This window comes from Stegodyphus dumicola, chromosome 2, assembly GCF_044657685.1.
Source record: "Stegodyphus dumicola isolate Sdum_Otavi_A_Nest chromosome 2, ASM4465768v1".
NCBI lineage: Eukaryota > Metazoa > Arthropoda > Arachnida > Araneae > Eresidae > Stegodyphus > Stegodyphus dumicola.
The window spans coordinates 228,130,875-228,149,520 of NC_140769.1; the positions used below are offsets into that span (position 1 = coordinate 228,130,875).

General features: G+C 30.4%; 1 protein-coding gene across 3 annotated transcripts in view; it reads left to right on the forward strand.

The window, feature by feature from the left end:
* Sec16 (endoplasmic reticulum export factor secretory 16) overlaps positions 1–18,646 on the forward strand; it is a 99,310-nt gene that overhangs the window by 38,506 nt on the left and 42,158 nt on the right. For all 3 annotated transcript variants that reach the window (XM_085811850.1, XM_085811851.1, XM_085811852.1), the window contains 6 exons: positions 4,672–4,783; positions 12,649–12,754; positions 15,199–15,252; positions 15,386–15,472; positions 15,600–15,716; positions 17,759–17,858. In XM_085811850.1, coding sequence (XP_085667976.1) covers positions 4,672–4,783; positions 12,649–12,754; positions 15,199–15,252; positions 15,386–15,472; positions 15,600–15,716; positions 17,759–17,858 — 576 coding nt within the window. The remainder of the gene's footprint in view (positions 1–4,671; positions 4,784–12,648; positions 12,755–15,198; positions 15,253–15,385; positions 15,473–15,599; positions 15,717–17,758; positions 17,859–18,646) is intronic.

Sequence of the window (18,646 nt, forward strand, 5' to 3'; positions counted from 1 at the left end):
ATCTTTTGAATGGGTTCATGAGTTATAATTTATTTCTATTTCTAATATAAATGATGGGATACTCGAGTTTCTAAGCAAGAAGTGAAACATAAGCATTTCGAAATTCATTTATTCTAGTAAAGAGCTCTTAAACAACTTTTTGCTTTTGGGGATGTGAATTCTTTTATTAAACTGTTCTAAATTTGGTGACTTTTCAACATTTTGGCGATTTTAAGATTAGTTTCTATAGAAACTTTTTAATTCCAAAATTTGAGAAATTTTCTACGATATTTTTCAAAACATTGTAACATTGATAAATTTTATTAAAATAAAAGTAATATATTGAAATTATATTTAAAAAATAATATTAAAATAAAACATTTTTATTTTTCGCCGTCATATTATAAAGTTTCATTTTGGCAACTTATACAATATTTTAAATCTAAAAGTAAACAAGGTATAATGCTATAAAGCACAATTTACGAAACAGCTCTTAGCAAATGCAAAATTAGCTATGTAATTAATTAAAAGTGTCTTGCTTTTAATTTTTTCATAGTAAGAGTTTTTCCCATGTAATTGTCTCAGAATATTCAAAATTCTCAGATTCTCAGAATGTGCATCAGTTTTCTCTATAAAACTAATTTTATACTTTTTCCCTCCTACTTTTTTCCAAAATATTTCTGGCTTTTTTCTGTTACAGAAATGGTAGAGATAATTTTTCTTTAGGATTTTAGACATTGCAGCTTGGAAAGTTTAGAAGGATTTGAAGGCAAGACTTATAGACCCACAATTCTAGAAGATTCGAGAAATACGTGACAAAATGAAAAATGCCTCCATTGTATCAACACGTAGTGGATGTATTTTACAGAAAGTTTGCAATGAATTTCTTAATTTTGGGAGAACATCTGGAAGAAAATGAAAACATAATATTTGAATGTATTACTTCTGATACTAGAATCTTAACATGTTTATCTTCTCTTTATTTTCTCTACTTTTCACTAGACAGAAGCATGGAAAATATCAAAAATGCTTCTGATCTTATCACATGGGCAGGCATTATAGAAAGGGATTTTTTTTATTAATAAAGAAATTGAAAACTTACAATTTAAAAGATTCGTCTAATATTTCTTAATGCATCATACACATAGCTGGCACTAGGCATTTTCCCACCTGATGCAATCTCTGTGGATCCTAAATTCTGCTGCCTACTGCCTTTCTAAATTCTGCTTCCAATGCTTGCTCTAAATTCTAAAAGTTTTGTTGTTCTGTGTGTCACTAAATTCTAGAAATTCTGCCACATCAGCTCTGTAACCGTCCTTTACTATATATATTTCATATTGCTTCTGAATGTTCATATTACTAAAGAAATAAAATTAGCCGCTTTTTCTGTACATTCTAAATGCATTTAGTGTTTTTTAGAATAACAGAAATACTTAATTAAATCCAAAAATTCTAAAATGAAAAGGAAATGTGTTGAAGAAAGAAACTGAGTACATAAAGAAAATTATTCTTCAAAGATATGTGCAGTTATTATTGTGTAAATTACCCAATTGTTTATGATTTCAACCTTTACTATAATTTCTCATTTCTATTTCCTCATATGATAGAGTTATTGAGCCAGATTAAATTACAATTAAATTGTATAATCTTTGACCACTAGTCCACATTATTAGTTTGAATCTGACTGTTCTTGCTTAATTACGCCACCATGAGCTGCAATTGATTTTGTTAGCATCAGAACATGCCTTTATATTCTAAGTTCTTTTTAAATAAGAGGCTTATTTAAACCTTTATCTGATATTGCAGTTAATTTCAGACATAGCGATAATATGCTTCACATCTGTCGGGGGGGGGTGGACTATTTAAATTTTACCAGATCAATTAAATCCTCATAGGTACATTATGGAGAGGTTGACAAGTTAGGAGATGAAGCACACAGAAACTGGTGAGAGCATTTTTTTGCATATTGAGACAAATCTCTAATTGTTAGAGAAGATGCTTAAAAGAGAAGGAAATCGATATAAGCGTTCATATACGACTAACTATCATAAGTGTAAAATATTTAATGCTACTTGATAAAGTGCATAGTTTATTTTATTCTCAAACTTATTAACAATTATGTTAATTAATTCATGTTTAGTAATAATGCATACTACTTAGGGATCTATTTTATTTTTAGGATGGTATTACAGAAGTGAAATTCAGGCATAGATAATATCTTCAATTGAATTTATTCAGTTCCCGTTTGCTCATAGGTCCTTAATTTTTTTATTAATGAATGGGCCTTTAAAAGTACTTAATTTCCATATGCAGAAATGTGTACAAACCCTGTTAACAGTAACTGCCAATTTTTTTAGATTATCGTACATTCAAGGCTTTTGAAAAGTGACCACTCTTAGATTCATAATTATTGTCATGTGCTTACTCACCACAAAATTGTAATTTGCAACAATAACAAAAAATCATAATATTGAAACTTGATCTCTATAAGCTATAAGCATAATTTCAGTGGTCTTTGATGTAGCATAATAGGACTTACTTGTTCTTAGTCTTTGAAACAATGTTGTTATAGTGGTTTCAAATTATAATGGTTAAATTTTGCTGCACAAAATTGAATGATTTTATAAGTTAGGAATAGTGTTATTTTGGAAGTGTGAAAACTTCTGTCCTTGAATTTAAACAGATTCATGAACACTAGCGGGCAAGCCCGCCAGCTGAGTGGGCTGCGCTAGCTCCCTTGATTCACATATGCATCCACAAGATACTTCATAAACGTTACACATGCGGAAAATCACGAAAACACCCGATTCACCGGCATTCAAAAGTTGGACCAAACTACCAGTGTACAGCAACTTTACCTGGGCTGCACCCGCTTTATTCATGTATGCATGCACAAGATCACTCGTGCAGCCAGCCTGTTCACTGGGATTGAAAAGTTGGACCGAACTACCAATGTTTAGCGATTTTACCCGGGCTGTACCCGCTTTATTCACGTATGCATCCACAAAATACTGCATACGTGTTACACATGCAGAAAAGCAGGAAAACACCCATTTTTTGCAGAAATACTCGTACAGGAGTCACAGTATCACAAAGTATAATAAGTAGTTAAGCTTCAAATTACTAAAAACGTTAAACATAACGCATCTAAAGAGAAGGCTAACTTGGATGTATCTCAAGTCAGGCAGAACTAACGACTCGCACAACAATCATTAAGCAACTGAGACCCAAAGCTTTCTCTTTCACTTTAAATAGTTTTCAACCAGCTGCTGAGATATTTCTAGTACTTTCTGTTTCTTGAAATTACTGGAAAGCAATATGAGATTAGAATTACGATTATAGCTAATGTAGTGGTCAATTTCAATATATATTATGGTGATACAGGGACTGGACCAAAATGTTGTCAAATGTGACGATTTCTCACCAAACTTAATGACAAAATCACCAAAACCATTGTCAGCTTGCTGATATCTCGCTAGATATCGGCAAGCTGACCCATTTATTTCCTTTGAGATACCCATTTATTCAATGATATATGTGCTTGTCCCTGTATTCTTACTTTTCCAGTATAACTTTCTCTTAAAATTTGTTTCAAAATTTCATTACACTGAAAAATACAGCAATTTCACATATAACTGAACTAAAAGGATCTGTGTATGTACAAAATTTGTAACAATATAAACGAAGCTTCATGAATATAATAGCTTAAAATCTAAGAGCTTCAGACAATTTTTTTAAATATAATTAAGATTTGAAGGTATGAATGTGTATAGATATTAAAACATTAACTGTATAGCTTCTCACTATGATATGAAGAAGAAAGAACTAACAAATATATGTTTGTTTTTGAGTATAGCTAGACAAGATATATAGTTTTTTTTTTTTTTTTTTTTTTTTTTTTTTTTTTTTTTTTTGTTTGCAAAAAGTAGTGTGCAAACTTTTTCAAAGTACATTAAGTTTTGTAAAAAAAATTTAGAATGAAAAATCATTTAACAGTGGTAAGTGTTAAATAAGTAACTTATTTCTATGTTTATTTATGCTAGCATTTTATACTTAAACTAAGAAATTTTTTTGATATAAATTTAGTTTTTTTTTAATTAGTTGGTTCTTATTAAAAAGATAAATAAAATAAAATAAAATGATGTGAAGCAGAATAAAAAAAGTGTACTTTGCATTTAAATTTTGAAAGTGTATTTAAAAGTTCTAAACTGGTGAAATAAAAGGAAAAAATAGTATCTCTGTGCAAGACTTTCTGAGCAAAGTTAGCCAATATTTATGTTGCACATGAAGAAACCAACAAAACATCCAATCACCCAGCGATTAATATGGCTCTTTTCTGTCATAATAAAGAATAATTTGAACTTGGATTGAAATACCGTGTGTAAACAGTCTTTCCTGCAAAATCAGTTGTAGACAGCCATTTAAAGAAAAATTCTCAATTTAAAAGTTGCTTTTTAATCCACTACTGAGTTTTAAGAAAGTTCATGCGTTTTTACAAGTGTGCATCATCAGATTAGTAGACTTATAAGAATCTGTTATAAGAATGAAATGCTGGTACTTGCACAGGTACTGCATGCATTTTAGTGTTTAAAATATTTAGCAATTTTCATATATATGAAAATATTAATATGTTATAGCCATTATCTTAATCACATACACCTTCTTCATATCAATATTTTATCTTTCTGTTAGCCAGCAGAGGCTGTCTTCCAGCTGCTCATTTTTGTTATATCATGGCACAGGTTGAATTTGGCACATTTGAACAGAAAAACAGTAAAGTTGTGCTTCTAACTGCAGACCATACGTAAGTATATATCTGTCAACTCATGAAATTTTACATGTAAATTTTATGGAATATATGAGCTGAACTTTTATATATTGAGATATCTAAAAAAAAATTTAGAATCTGCATACTTCCAAAGGACTATCCTATTATTTTCTGTTAATTGGGCACCACTCAACACCAAACACACATTTCCTCCTGGTTGTAATGGTGCAAACATCGCAGTACCTGGTCTGAAACCCACGTCCATTGAGAAATTGATACTTTTGAATGTGCCTGTATGGAGTTCGTACTAAAAGTTCAAAAAGCTTTAAATTTGAAATAAATAATTACTCACTGGCACTCTACAAGAAAAATGCCTTCTGAAAAACCGAGAACAATTTGGTGTTGTTCTGGCTAAGAAAGATATACATTAATGATGAATACTAGTGCAACATAACATGTTGCAGAAATGCATTTTCAAGGCAAGTAATGAAGGAATTATATATCAATAAAACATGTTGCTTACAACATAAAATACAAAGTTAGTTCACCCAAATAACCATGATTTAAAAAGAAAGTAGTGATTCAGAATATAAATATTAAGTTAATAGTGGGCAGAATTAATTTCATCTACTGCTAGAAGAATTAATTACCTCTGAAAAAATTTTCAGAAATATTAAATAGAAGAAATAAATTGTCTGTTGATTACTTCATGCTAAGAATTTCTTCTGTGCATCCGACTAAGGTTAAGTCAAATGCAGAAAATTTAGAGAATATGCTCATAGCTTTAATGTTTTGAAGAATTCATTGAATGCACCTAACATGCTGCTTTCTCTACTAATTTTGCTTGGCCTTTTCCATCCATGTGTTGGATCACTATGTCTAGCAATTCTCAGTTCCTTACTCTGTATCATTACATGGTTTTTGGATAACTGTTTGAGGAATCCTTTCCATTTTGAAATATTTTTACTTTGGACTTTGGGTTTTTACTTTGGGTTCTTTGGACATTTGTAATAACTGACAGTGTGAGATTGTCCACAGTTGCAACAAGTTAACTTAGAGATCCACTCTGCATCACAGTCTGAATTTTTGTGAGGGTCTGAGTATTTAATGCACCTTCAGTTGCATTGGTCTGATGATTGGTAAAAATATTGGCACTTATGATATTAAGTAACCTCACTTTTTTTTAATTTGTAAGATTTGACAGAAACACTAAAGCATAATAATTCAATAATTTCTTAAATGTGCTCAGTTTCAGGTTGTTAGCTAACTTAAACTGGAAAATAGACATTACTCTGGTACAAAAGCAATACATTGAGCCTACTTTAATAACAATGAATCCTTTGGAACGATTCTATCTGCTGGGCAATCTGACTATATACTTTTGATAACAACCTTTATGAGTTTAACATTAGCATTATGTACAGCAATGTACTGAATGACATTTAATTCTAAGTACTGCGTTGTATTATGATTATCTTCAATTCAGAAAGGAATAATTTTCAGAAGTTCTCTTGCAGCTCAAGCAATAAAAATACAGTTTAAATATTAACACAGTTTTTTAACAATTTCATCAAATTTAATAAGTGGAATAAGCATTATGAGTTTGATTCTCACCTGGGGTTGATCACATGCATTTTGAAACTTGTCCATAATTTCAAAAATTTGCAGATTTGCTGGGGGAAAATAAACCCATCTTGACTAATTTTATCCTTCCCTTGTTTTTTTTGTTGCCTAAGTTTTTTTTTTTTTTTTCCTGTGTTAGAGAGGGTACAGTACAAGTTATCCACCCTTTTTTTACTACATCAGAAAATGATAAATTGCAAGCGTCTCTAAATTTAACAGCATTATTACACAAATTAGCTTCAGAACTATTACATACCTTAAAAATCATACACTTACTTCTCAAGTTGTAGATTCTTTTTTCCACTCTTGTAAACCTTTATCCACATAAGGGCTTAAGGATGCTTTATTTGCTGTGCATATTAAACTAACGTTATCATCCATGGTCATTAAGAAATCCTCAGTTTTGATGAATTTAAATTGGTTAAATTTATCTTTAAGAATTTTCGTTTTTGTCAGTGAAATCTAATTCCAGGTCACTAACCGAGTCATTCAAATCATTTTCTGTATCTGACTCTAAGCTATATAAATTATTAGTAACCATCATCGAAAATTCCTTGCAAAAAGTGCACAGAGCATAATCTCATAGTTGTAATTCATAAAAAAAAAAGCACAGACATAAAATCACTAAAGTGAAAACATATGATCATCAGTGGAATTAAAAATTCACCATGCTAACACATTGAGCTTCCAACAGACAAATGAGAAGACATTGGTGCTGTAATGTATTTTGCAGTAATTTACAAAGCAGACAATCTTCTTAGTAGAACATAAATTTTATTTCTAGTTCTTGATGATAGACAAATTTTATACAATTCTTAAGTGGCAAAATTTTAATCCTACTCCTAGCTGTAAAATCTTCAGAATACTAATCTTTTTTTAACAATATCTCTCGTTGCTGAGTAACGCTTTGATACAAATATGGCGTTGCCACTTTAACAATAATTATACTTATTTATTAAATAACAAGATATTACAACCTCTCCCCCCTCTAGATAAACTTTAATTTATATTTTTATAAATTAAAGTTTACGGGTTTTTTTTTTCAAAACAACAATATCAGCACAATACAGAATTGAAATACAAGATATAACATAATAAGATACACTGAGGAAGAGAGGAAGGAACAAAATATTTTTTTTATCTACATAGAGAAACAAATTATTTAATCAGGCCAGGGAGTCCGACGTAATGCGTCTACATTTTTATGGTTTTTACCACTTCGATGAACGATCGTGTAATTGTAGGGTTGTAGTACTAGTGCCTATCTCATAAGTCGTGGATTTAGACTTACATTATTTTTGAGCCAAACTAAGGGATTATGATCGGTCATAATGAGGAATTTAGTATGCCTGTCTAAATAACATTGAAGTTTCTGTACAGCAAATATTATGGCGGCGCATTCCTTTTCTATGGTAGAGTACTTTTTTTCAGTTTCTGTAAACTTCTTACTGAGGTATAATACTGGATGTTCATTGTCTCGTTCATCTTTTTGAGCTAAAATGACACCCATCTCAGAGTCTGAAACATCCTCCTTATTGAAATCAGGTGAGTGTGACAGAGGCTTTTGTGGCAGTTTTTCTTCTTCAACAACTTGCTCTTGTCTGTTTAGTTTCTTTAAAAACTTCTCTTTGATTGGCATCTCAACTCCAAAACTTGGCAATTCATCTGGAACTTTTAACTGAGAATCGTTTAATTTTGTCAGTTCTTTCTTGTAAGATAGTTTTTGCTCTTTGTGAGATGAATCTTTGTTCTTATCTGCTACTTGCACTCTCATTGAATGTGGCAACTTTGAATATCCTTCATCATGTTTATGCCTCTTTGCTAAGTTTTCTGACGTGAGCTTATATTCTGAATGTATTTTTAATTTCTCAGCTTTAGAAGCACTTTCATGAGTTCTTTTATAAGAATTTCTTTGATCTGCTGCTAACAAACTGTCAAACACATCTTTACTTTTTGGAGAAGAAGGAACTGGGGAACTTGTAGGGCAATAATCACACACACTATCTACAGAAGATGAATCAGCAGGTAAATAAGGTGAGTCAACTTCCATATAAATAACTTCAGTTTTCTTATCAAGAGATGAACGCTTAGATTGTTTGTCAGATTTCTGTGAAGCATTGACAGAAGCTTGACTTTTAGGAGGGTGAGTGTTGACTAAATTACCCTGAGTTTTAGCATTATTATTTGTTTGGTTCTGCATCAAAATTGTGTAGTTCTGCATTTGATCCCTATATTTTTCAGGAATAACAATTACTTCATTTTCATTTCCATTTTTATCTAATTTTATTTTTCATCAACAGCCCGTCCTCCTTTACTTTGAAATCATTTCCGAAATTTTCACTTTTAGCTTCGCTAAGCAATGAGGCTAGATCTCTGCTTTGATGCTGAGATTCAATTAATTCCTTTGAATTAACATTAATCACTTTCTTAAGTTCCTTGTCTTCCTCATCAGCTTGAGGTAAAATATCTTCGTCAGTTTCAATAAACTTCAGTTTTTCTAGTTTCTCCATTTCAGTGCCTCTACTTGATCTTCTTCATGAGATCGTTTTACTTGAGATCGTGTCAAAACCGCATTTATCTTTTGTAAACTTAAGAATTGTTTCTTTTTGAACAACTGAGCAGTTTTGTTACCCAATACATATCTGCCAGGATCATTTGTAACAACAGCTGCCTTTGTTTTTATATGACCAAGTTCACAATTAGTTTCAACTTCAGCTAACGGTAGACACACTAAATGGTCATTTAAGAGATATTGTACCCAGACATGTTCTCCAATCATTTTTGCTTTATCTACGTATTTTCGAGAAATAACATCTACTGTGGCTCCTGTGTCTCGAAGAATAGGCATTTCATACCCATTAACTAAACCATTAATTGTATACGTCTTTACGAAACAACGTGGTCGATATCTTTTGTCATATAAATTTTCTTGGTTCTTGTTTTGAAATTAATTTTTTTGTCATTGATCTTTTTGGTATTTTGAATCATCCCATTTATCAGAATGCTTAAAATGAGGCGGATGCTCTATTGTTTTCGCAAAATTATCGGAATGAGGTTTAAATGATCCTTTGTTAAATCTCTCAGTTTGGCAGAAAATTTCGGTTTTATTGTTTTTCTGACATCTTCAAAATTTTCAATTTTCTTAACCATCTCAGTAGGTGAAATTATGGTTGTCCATTGATCCATAAAATGTTCTTTGAAATCAGGAGAAGTACGCTTTTTTATTTGATCAACCAGCATGAGATCTTTTAGCTGTTCAAAAGTTTTAATGTTTAATCCATTAAGCCATCCTTCTAAATAATTTTTTAATTCATAGTAGAAATCATACCAAGTACTCTCAGTAGATTTTTGGTGTTTATTAAATAGTTGTCGAAATTTTTCCGCACTCAATTTAAATCGTTGTAACAGTAAAGTTTTTACATATTCATACTTTTTCACTTCCTCTTCTGGTTCTCTAGCAATAAGCTGAACAATGTCAGGAGGCAGTAATGAAATAAGTTGAGTCACTTGATTTTCAGCAGGTATATTCATTATTTTAGCTTGACGCTCAAATAACACCAGGAATAAACTTATTTCATCTTCTTTAGGGTTGAAACATGGCATGACATCGTGAATTCTGATTTTTAAAGGCTGCTCAGGTAACTGAGTAGTTTCTGCCGGCTGTGCTGTGGCAGCCATTGCTTCCAGCTGAAGTTTCTGTAGCTCAAAGGCTCTAATTCGCTCTTCTTTTCTTTCTTCTCTTTCGCGTTCCCTTTCTCTTTCGCGTTCCTTTTCTCTTTCTTCTCTTTCGCGTTCTTCTCTTCTTTCTCTTTCTTCTCTTTCGCGTTCTTTTTCTCTTTCTTCCCTTTCACGTTCCTTTTCTCTTTCTTCTCTAATTGCAGCCAGTAGTTCTCGAGTAAACTCCTCATCATAATCGGGACTTTCGGTAATCAGTTTATGCAACTGAACAATCTTAAATTCAGGTTTCACGGTTAAACCTAACTCTTCTGCTAGTACTTTTAAATCCTGTTTTTTACTCCTAGCTAAGAATGACATGTTGACACAAAATACTTTTAATAGGCTTCCTTTTGAAATTCAATCTAAAAGCTCGTACTTGTATTAAAAATATGTAATTTCTGGTGAGATTTAATTTCTCAAATACGAAATTCACTTTAACCAATTGGAGAGAATTATTTAAACAACTTTGCCAGGTTGGCTCAAAATAATTTAATACTACGTCGGGCTGATGTTTTAACTCACTATTCACAAGCCTTGTTAGCTATAACTATATAAACACCTTTGCCAGTTAGGCAATACAATGGAATTTTACCAACGTCAGTTTGACGATTTTACTATCTATCTCCACGCCTGGTTGGCGATAACAAAAACAATTTTTGCCAGTTTGGCAATACAACTTTTAGAATATACAATCTGTAATACGTCGGGATGATGTTACTATCTACCACACGCCTGGGTGGCGAGAACTTAGACTTTGCCAATTCTGCAGTATAATCAATTCACTCTACGTCAGTTTGACGTTATTACTTATTTTCATGCGCCTGCTTGGCAACAAATTCAAAAACTCAGCTAGCAGTTTTTTTTTTTTTTTTTTTTTTTTTAAATAAATGCCGGAATGGCTTACACATATCAATTTTCAACATAAAATTTCAATACAAATAAAAGTAAAGCATAAATAATAATTTCAAAATACTTCTTTACCACGAATATCAATTATAAACTTAAGCTGAATAATTTTGGGGTCAGTTATTTTAAACAAAATCTTACACTATAAACTATAATTCTGAAATAAAGTATTAAAATTCAATAAAAGCCTTTTTAAGAAAACCAAAAGTTAATCTTATCTTCAGAGATCAGCAGTATCCTATTTTTGACAGTTTTTGCTCGGACGCAAGTTACAGAAGCACAGAAGATAACCTTTGAATGATCCGCTTCAAATCTGGCTTTATAACGGCAGACTTCTTACATCCATTTCTCCTTGAAATAAAAAAAACGTGGCAATTGGTATTAGCAAACTTGTTCTAAAAAATTCAGTAAATTTCTGGGATTAGGAGACCAGCACCATCGAAATTGATAATTGCACTCCTAATTTCCAGTATCTCGGTGGAACCTCCAATTTATTAAGACTATAATGTATTTTGCAGTAATTTACAAAACAGACAATCTTCTTAGTAGAGCATAAATTTTATTTCTAGTTCTCGGTGATAGACAAATTTTATACAATTCTTAAGTGGTAAAATTTTAATCCTACTCCTAGCTGTAAAATCTTCGGAATACTAATCTTTTTTTAACAATATCTCTCATTGCTGAGTAACGGTTTGATACAAATATGGCGTTGCCACTTTAACAATAATTATACTTATTTATTAAATAACAAGATATTACAGTGCAAAAGCTAACTAGATGGCAGACCTCATAGAACTTCATAAAATTGAATATATTATTAAATTCAAAATAAACACACACACACACACATAAAAAAAAAAAAAAAAAAAAAAAAAAAAAAGAGAAAAAGAAGATTAATACAAACCAGATTTTACCAGATCAGTGTCAGGTCATGAATGATGAATAAAACTGCAAATTTCAATTTAGCATTGCCAAAATTTTGTCTTATGCAGTTGACAGTACATGAATTAAATTGAGTAAGAATCTAGTTGTGGTGGGCAGTGCCTCGCTAATGTTTTATTTCATTTTTCTGTTGTAATTGTGCATCAAAGCATCAAATGTGGTAGCCTATTTAATCCTGTCATGAATAACTATGTAATGATGTCTCAGCAAATAAGAGAGAACAATGAATATCAATCCATTAATTTTCTCCCTAAAATTTTTCAGTTAATTTTAATTCAAGTACTAGTCTTTTTTCAAGAAAGCAAATGTTAAAAGGCCGTGGAGCAGAGCAAGCATCCTATTAACAGTAGAACCTACTCTTCCCCAAGTGTGAAAAGCGCAGCTTTGGTGTATTTAATACAGAGTTGGTTGTTGCTTTCATTTTTGACTTGTTTTGTAGGAGGGGGGTGATAAATTTTCAAGCACTCCTGCAACCAGATAATTTTTTTTTTAACTCTAACTTGTATTTATCTGACTTGTGTATCTTTACTATGCAATTTCGTGATGCGCTTCAAGATCAGCTTTATTAAAGCTCTGTGTTGCTGATTTACTAGCTTGTTAAAAAATTTAATTTACCAATTAGTCAAAAAGTTTTAATGTGCTAATTAATTAAAATAATCCTGTATTAAATTTAAGTAGCATATGTTCTCATTATGTCTGTTAAATGTTTTTAGGTTATCCTTTGATGAATTTGCCACAAATGAAGCAATTCATTGCACAGAAATTTATGAATATGCCCAGAGTTTAGCTAACCCTGGTTATATGTTAACTCATTTGCAGGTATTTTTATCATTCAATTGTATTATTATTATTACTACTCAGTTGTTAGAGTGGGTATTAGCAGCCAGCATGATAACTATTAAATAATTCTTGGTTAGCTGCTTTAAATCATGAAATTGTTTGTTTTAAATTAGACTTACATGAAGAGTGTTTTAGTATTTTATATAAATTAATCTGAGTAACAGTCATACATTTTGCCATCACTGTTTTCAAATAATACCGATAATTTATTTATATTATTGAATTGTTACTTTTTAGTTGCATTTTCTCCCATTCATTATGACATTCCTATTTAATTATATATGATTTTGTAATTGTATTACTCTTCAAGTTCTTATTTTTTCCTTTATTGACTTTAATAAATTGACTTTATATGATTGAAATATAATTGACTTTATATGACTTTGTGAGAATTTGAGAAACTTTAAAATTTATTATTTGAGAAAACTTTTATTTTTGGTATTAAAGCAGATTTCTAAGCACTTTTAGTGTGCTCTTTTTTAATTATACTCTTATTTTCTTTTAAATTGATGCAAGAATGAAATGTTCATGCATGTTTTACCATTCCATGTGATACTGGGAGAAATTAATTTATTTTAGAGTAGCAGAAAATTTTTAAGGCTGCATTGAGGACTTTTTTCTCTTTGCAGAGGAACAGTGCTAGTTGTTAAGACATTGTTTAGACAAGATGCATACTCATATCTGAGTCACCAGCAGTACATATCAACTTTAATTTTATAATGTGAATAGTTTTTAGTAAAATTCTTAATTCAATAAACAGTATAGTAATGTGGATCAAGAAATATATACAAATTATGAATTCTTTTAATATTATGCTTTTTAACCTTGAAAAAAATATTTATACACATACCAAACTTGGCAGTTTTTGTAAAATTATGTACAGTCAAAAGTCGTTAATTCGGACACCCATAATTTGGAATGATCTATAATCCGGACCTCAAAACAAAACTTTCTGCGCATGCGCCGCGTTGACACATGCGCATAGGCGTTTACGCGTGCGCGTAAGACCTTTTACGACTGCACATATGAGTGTGCGCAAGTGCAGAATACGTTTTCGCGTGCACGTTTTATGTATAATGGACGTATAAGCTAAAATTATCTAATTATCTATTTCAGTTAATGTTGATGATTGCGTTGTTCCTTAATTTTCGAATTGGATCCGGCTTATTATTTTTTGCAGACTGTAAGAGCAATTTTATAAAAGTAAACTTAAACTTTCGATTATATCAAATAGAATTTCCGATATATATTTGTTAACATGTAAAGGATCTAAAGCGAAAGTATGTTTTGAAATTCGAAATCTGTTTATCAATTTCACGCTGCTTGGCGGGGGGAATGCGCCGGCGGGCACGTAATGAATTGGAAGTTGATCTGTCAACACTATCCTTATCTTCAGCGCAGATGTTTTTATTTTATTTGGCTTATAATTGAAGATCAGATGTTTTTATTTTATTTGGCTTATAATTCCTTACCAAATGTAGTATTTCATCTCGATATGCTCCGTCTTTGATATGATTTAAAACAAGTTCCTCGTCATTATAATTCGCTTCCGATAACGAAGAAAAGTGACAGAGGTTATTGAAAACGAAAAAATTTCGATTGACAAATTAGTCGGTGTTCTTGACACAGCAATTATAGGACTTGAACAGCGGAACTTTGTAACTGAACAAGAAATTATGTCTGTTTAATAGAATTAAAGAGAAAGTATTATCACATGAAACGAAGCAAAACTTAAACAACTTACATTGAAAGAAATGTTTATTTAAGTAAACAAATAAATATTAAGCTTTTTCTTTTTGCAAATTTTGATACCCTTTAGATCATAACTGTTCTTTATTTCATAAATTACGGTTTCATATTTTTAATTTTAGAATTTCTGCATGCCATCTTACCAGATTTAAACTGATGTTCTATAATCCGGAAAAATCGATAATCCGGAATCGCCGAAGTCCCGACGAGTCCGGATTAACGACTTTTGACTGTATTTTGTTAGACATTAAGAGTATGTTTTTGAACTACTTGCATCTTTTTGTAAGTTTTTTTATTTTTAAATTACCATCTGAAAAAAGTATCTAAAAGCAAAATTATAGTAAATATAGCTTGTATATATCACAGTGTTTTCAAATATCTGGTACTTCTTAGAATTTAATGAGTGCATATTATTTTCTGAAGCTCTGCTGCTGCTCTTTTGAGAAAATGCTTGTTTTAAAATTTTTATTAATAGTTTTGTGTTTAATAATAAAAAAGGCAGCCTTTTATCTTCAAATATTTTTTTTTCATGGGATTTATGTGTTGTGTTTAAAATTAAAAACTTTTATGCCATTTAAAAAGAAGTTTACCTTTTGTATTGTTACATTAATTCTTTCCATTAATCAAAATTCTAGTTTTCCCCCTTACTTTTTTTTTTTTTTTTTCTTTTTTAGCTTTACAAATTCCTATATGCTATGCGTCTTGTTGAACATGGATTTTTAGAAGAGGTATGTATGTCCCAGAGCTTGTATTTTAAAATTAATTTCACTTTCTGTGTAATTTTCAGTCTTTGGCATTAGGTAAAGAATTAACTAAAAAAATTTCAAGGTATTGTAAATTACATATACATTTTTATTTCAGGCTCTCCACTACTGTGAAGTTATTGCTGGGAATTTACAAGTTCATCCTAATTTATTTTCTTTAGATTTCATATCTGAAGTTTTTAAGGTAAATTTTCTTAAATAAAAATATGATTCTTTTATTGTTGAGAGTAATTTTAGCAGTAAAAAGAAATTTCTCACTCTTTTTGTAAAGGTAGTTTTAAATAGTAAATTAAAAAATTATGTTTCTATAGTTAGCAACTCAGTTGAAGTACCATGATCCACACTTCCTGCGAGGTCAGGGAGAATTTGAAGAGCAAGATGATCCTGAATGGCTAAAAAACTTATCTGCTTTAGTACAGAATTATAGTGTAAGTTTATTGATGTATTGGGATGTTTATAGTGATATATTTGTTAAAATTGTCTGTTGATTGATTAAATCTGTATAAAGTGACCGTAGTACTGATCAATGAGTTTCTTTTATCAAGCAGTATCAAATTGATTGCCACTAAGAGCATGCTTAGCACGTTAAAAGTGAAAAATATTCCTTTGTGACCTCTATAGTGTCTGTTATATAATTTTGACCTCCCCCCCAAAAAAGCTCAACAGTTGCTTATGTTCTCTATGTATGTCACAGCACAGCTGTAAATAGTAATTTCCACAGGTGTAAGCATACAGGCAGACACCTCTGTAATCTATTATTGTACAATTAATTATGAATTGGTCAAAACTAAACAAACAGTATAATGCAAGTTTAGCAGCATAATAACATTTGTCAGACAGCTTAATGCAAGTTTTCGAGGTTGCTAATATGTACTAGAAAGATGGGTCTCACCATCTCTGAAATCTATGTGAAATTCAGATGTTTCACATATAAATATTTCAAGGTTGTATTATGACTTTGTATTACATGAATAATACCTCTGTGACTAATGAAAAACTGTGAACTCCCATATCATAGATTAAGTAAGATCGCAAACATGTCATTAAAAATTTTTTTCATTATCAGAATAATAATTTCTAATAAAAATTTCAGACAAATAAACACCTTAAAAACTTTGTTATATGCATGGCATAATGTTTGTTTTTAAAATTATTTCTTCTCATTTCTAAACATATATGAAGATTTTCTTTGCTGTGGAAATGTAACTGTTTGAAGTCTCTAAAAGAAGATCTTTTACTTGTGGTACGTTGTTTTCCTGATTAGACTTTTGCTAAATGTTTGCAATACAGTGTTAGACTGAAAGTATAGCATTTCTAAACTTCCTTCAATAGGAATCCATCATTTTGAGAAAAGGTGCACTTTTTATAGCATTCATCTGTATATTTATATTTTTATTATGTATGAATAAAGCTTTTTAAATTGTTGTTTATCTGCATGTAAAGTAAAAGTAGTAATATTAATACCAGTTACCTGAAAAAAAAAATCGATTTTAGTACAAAGACCAGTTAGAATTTGAGGCAAAAGTAATTCAAGAAATTGAGATTTGTTGTAAATGAAGATTTAGTTTGAATAAATATGTATTACAATATGTTAGATTTACTATGTATATATTAATTGTATAAATATAATCTCAGAAGAATTGCGTAAGAGTAAATTTGGGAATAGTGACACATTAACTTTCAGCTGCAGCTACTTATGCACTACCATGTATGTATGTATATGTATATATATTTGTATATGTAAGATAAAAATATGTAAAGCAAACTTCTGATTCTGAGTGACAATAGCCCCTTTTATTCTTCATTTAATTATAGTTTTTTTTTCCCTTTCTTTCCTAAAACTAGTAAATATTTATATCAATCTAAACTGTGCCATTAATTAATCCATGTAGTACAATTTTAAATAATGCTGCAATGCAGGTATGTTTGAGGTAATCAGCAAATAAAATTTCAGTTGAAATTAAAACTTTTTGAGAACCAAAGCCTTATGATACTAAAGCACTGGGCTTTCTTCTGAACATGTACTTTCCCGTTTGCTTGCTTCTATCTGACATGTAGCAGCTCACCTCTCTATATCTTTCATTGTATTAAGATGCAAACTTCTGAAAAATGCTCATAATTATGAATCAGAATGTGCATATTAAAGATTATTTTCTTCAAAAATAAACTACTATATCTATGGCTATTTTGTCTGCCAGTTTCATCTGTCTTCTGCCTAGTTACACTTCTAAATGCAGGCATTATCTAAAAACATCAACCATGATTAAAATTATTTGTATCTTCTCTCTCGCGTTCATAAATTATATATATATAAGAAAAAATAAAGAAAATTTAAATGCAGGTATATTTTATTATTATTATTTAAATTTTCTAGATTGAATTGTTTTAAAAAAATGTAATATTTTCTCCTCGAAGCACCTCAGTTTTTTAAATTTATTTTAAATGTTTTAATAAAGTCTATTTTTCATAGAATATTCTGCAAGGAGAAAATTCTAATTTATATTATGAACAGCAACTTGAGTCTTCCCAAAATATGAATTCTGGTTCTGAAACCAATCCTCCAGCAGAAAGTAGGTGATATATTTTAATTCTCTTTTCTAAATGTATAGTTTTTTTTTTTTTTTTTGTCTGAAGAAGGAAAAGTAAACAAATTTTAAATCCTTGAACATGGTCTGGTCACTTTTATTAATATGTGTTTGTTTATATAGTTTAAATAATCTGATTGTCATAAGCTTTGATATAGATATGTAATACACAGAATATCAAAATTTACATTTGATATATTCTGGCTGAAATCACTGCATTGCACGAAATATGATTTGAATTTGATTCATTTTGACTGAAAATTTTCTGAATGTTTTTTATTAATTCTATTTTTAAAATAATTTTAGACTTTTGTTAAAAAAATTATTTTTTAGAAACATTATATCATTCTTTTAAGTACAGAAAACAAAGGGCAGTGTATGTCTCAATTACTACATCATAATTAAGTTTATCTAGTTATGAAGTTCGAAAGTGGCTGAGTGACTGAAACCATGAAATAATGGTAACTTAATGGTAACTTTCGGTTCCTGAATTGAACTTTGTTTCAATTTATATAATGATGAAGCATTTGGCTGCCTAAATGTTTTTAAGATTTTTCCCACATAGAGTGTTTTTCTTCAAAATCATCTAACTGTTTTTAATTAAAAATTTCACAAGGCTTTTGCCATAAAGAATTGAGCATACAACTACAAAAGGAACACACTAAACTATCAAAATATTCCTGTTCTTTGTATTTTTATGTTCAGGTAGTCAACTTGCAAAAATCATATATACGTAGGTAAGTTGAAAAATAAGTTCCCCCTGTCGACTGTGG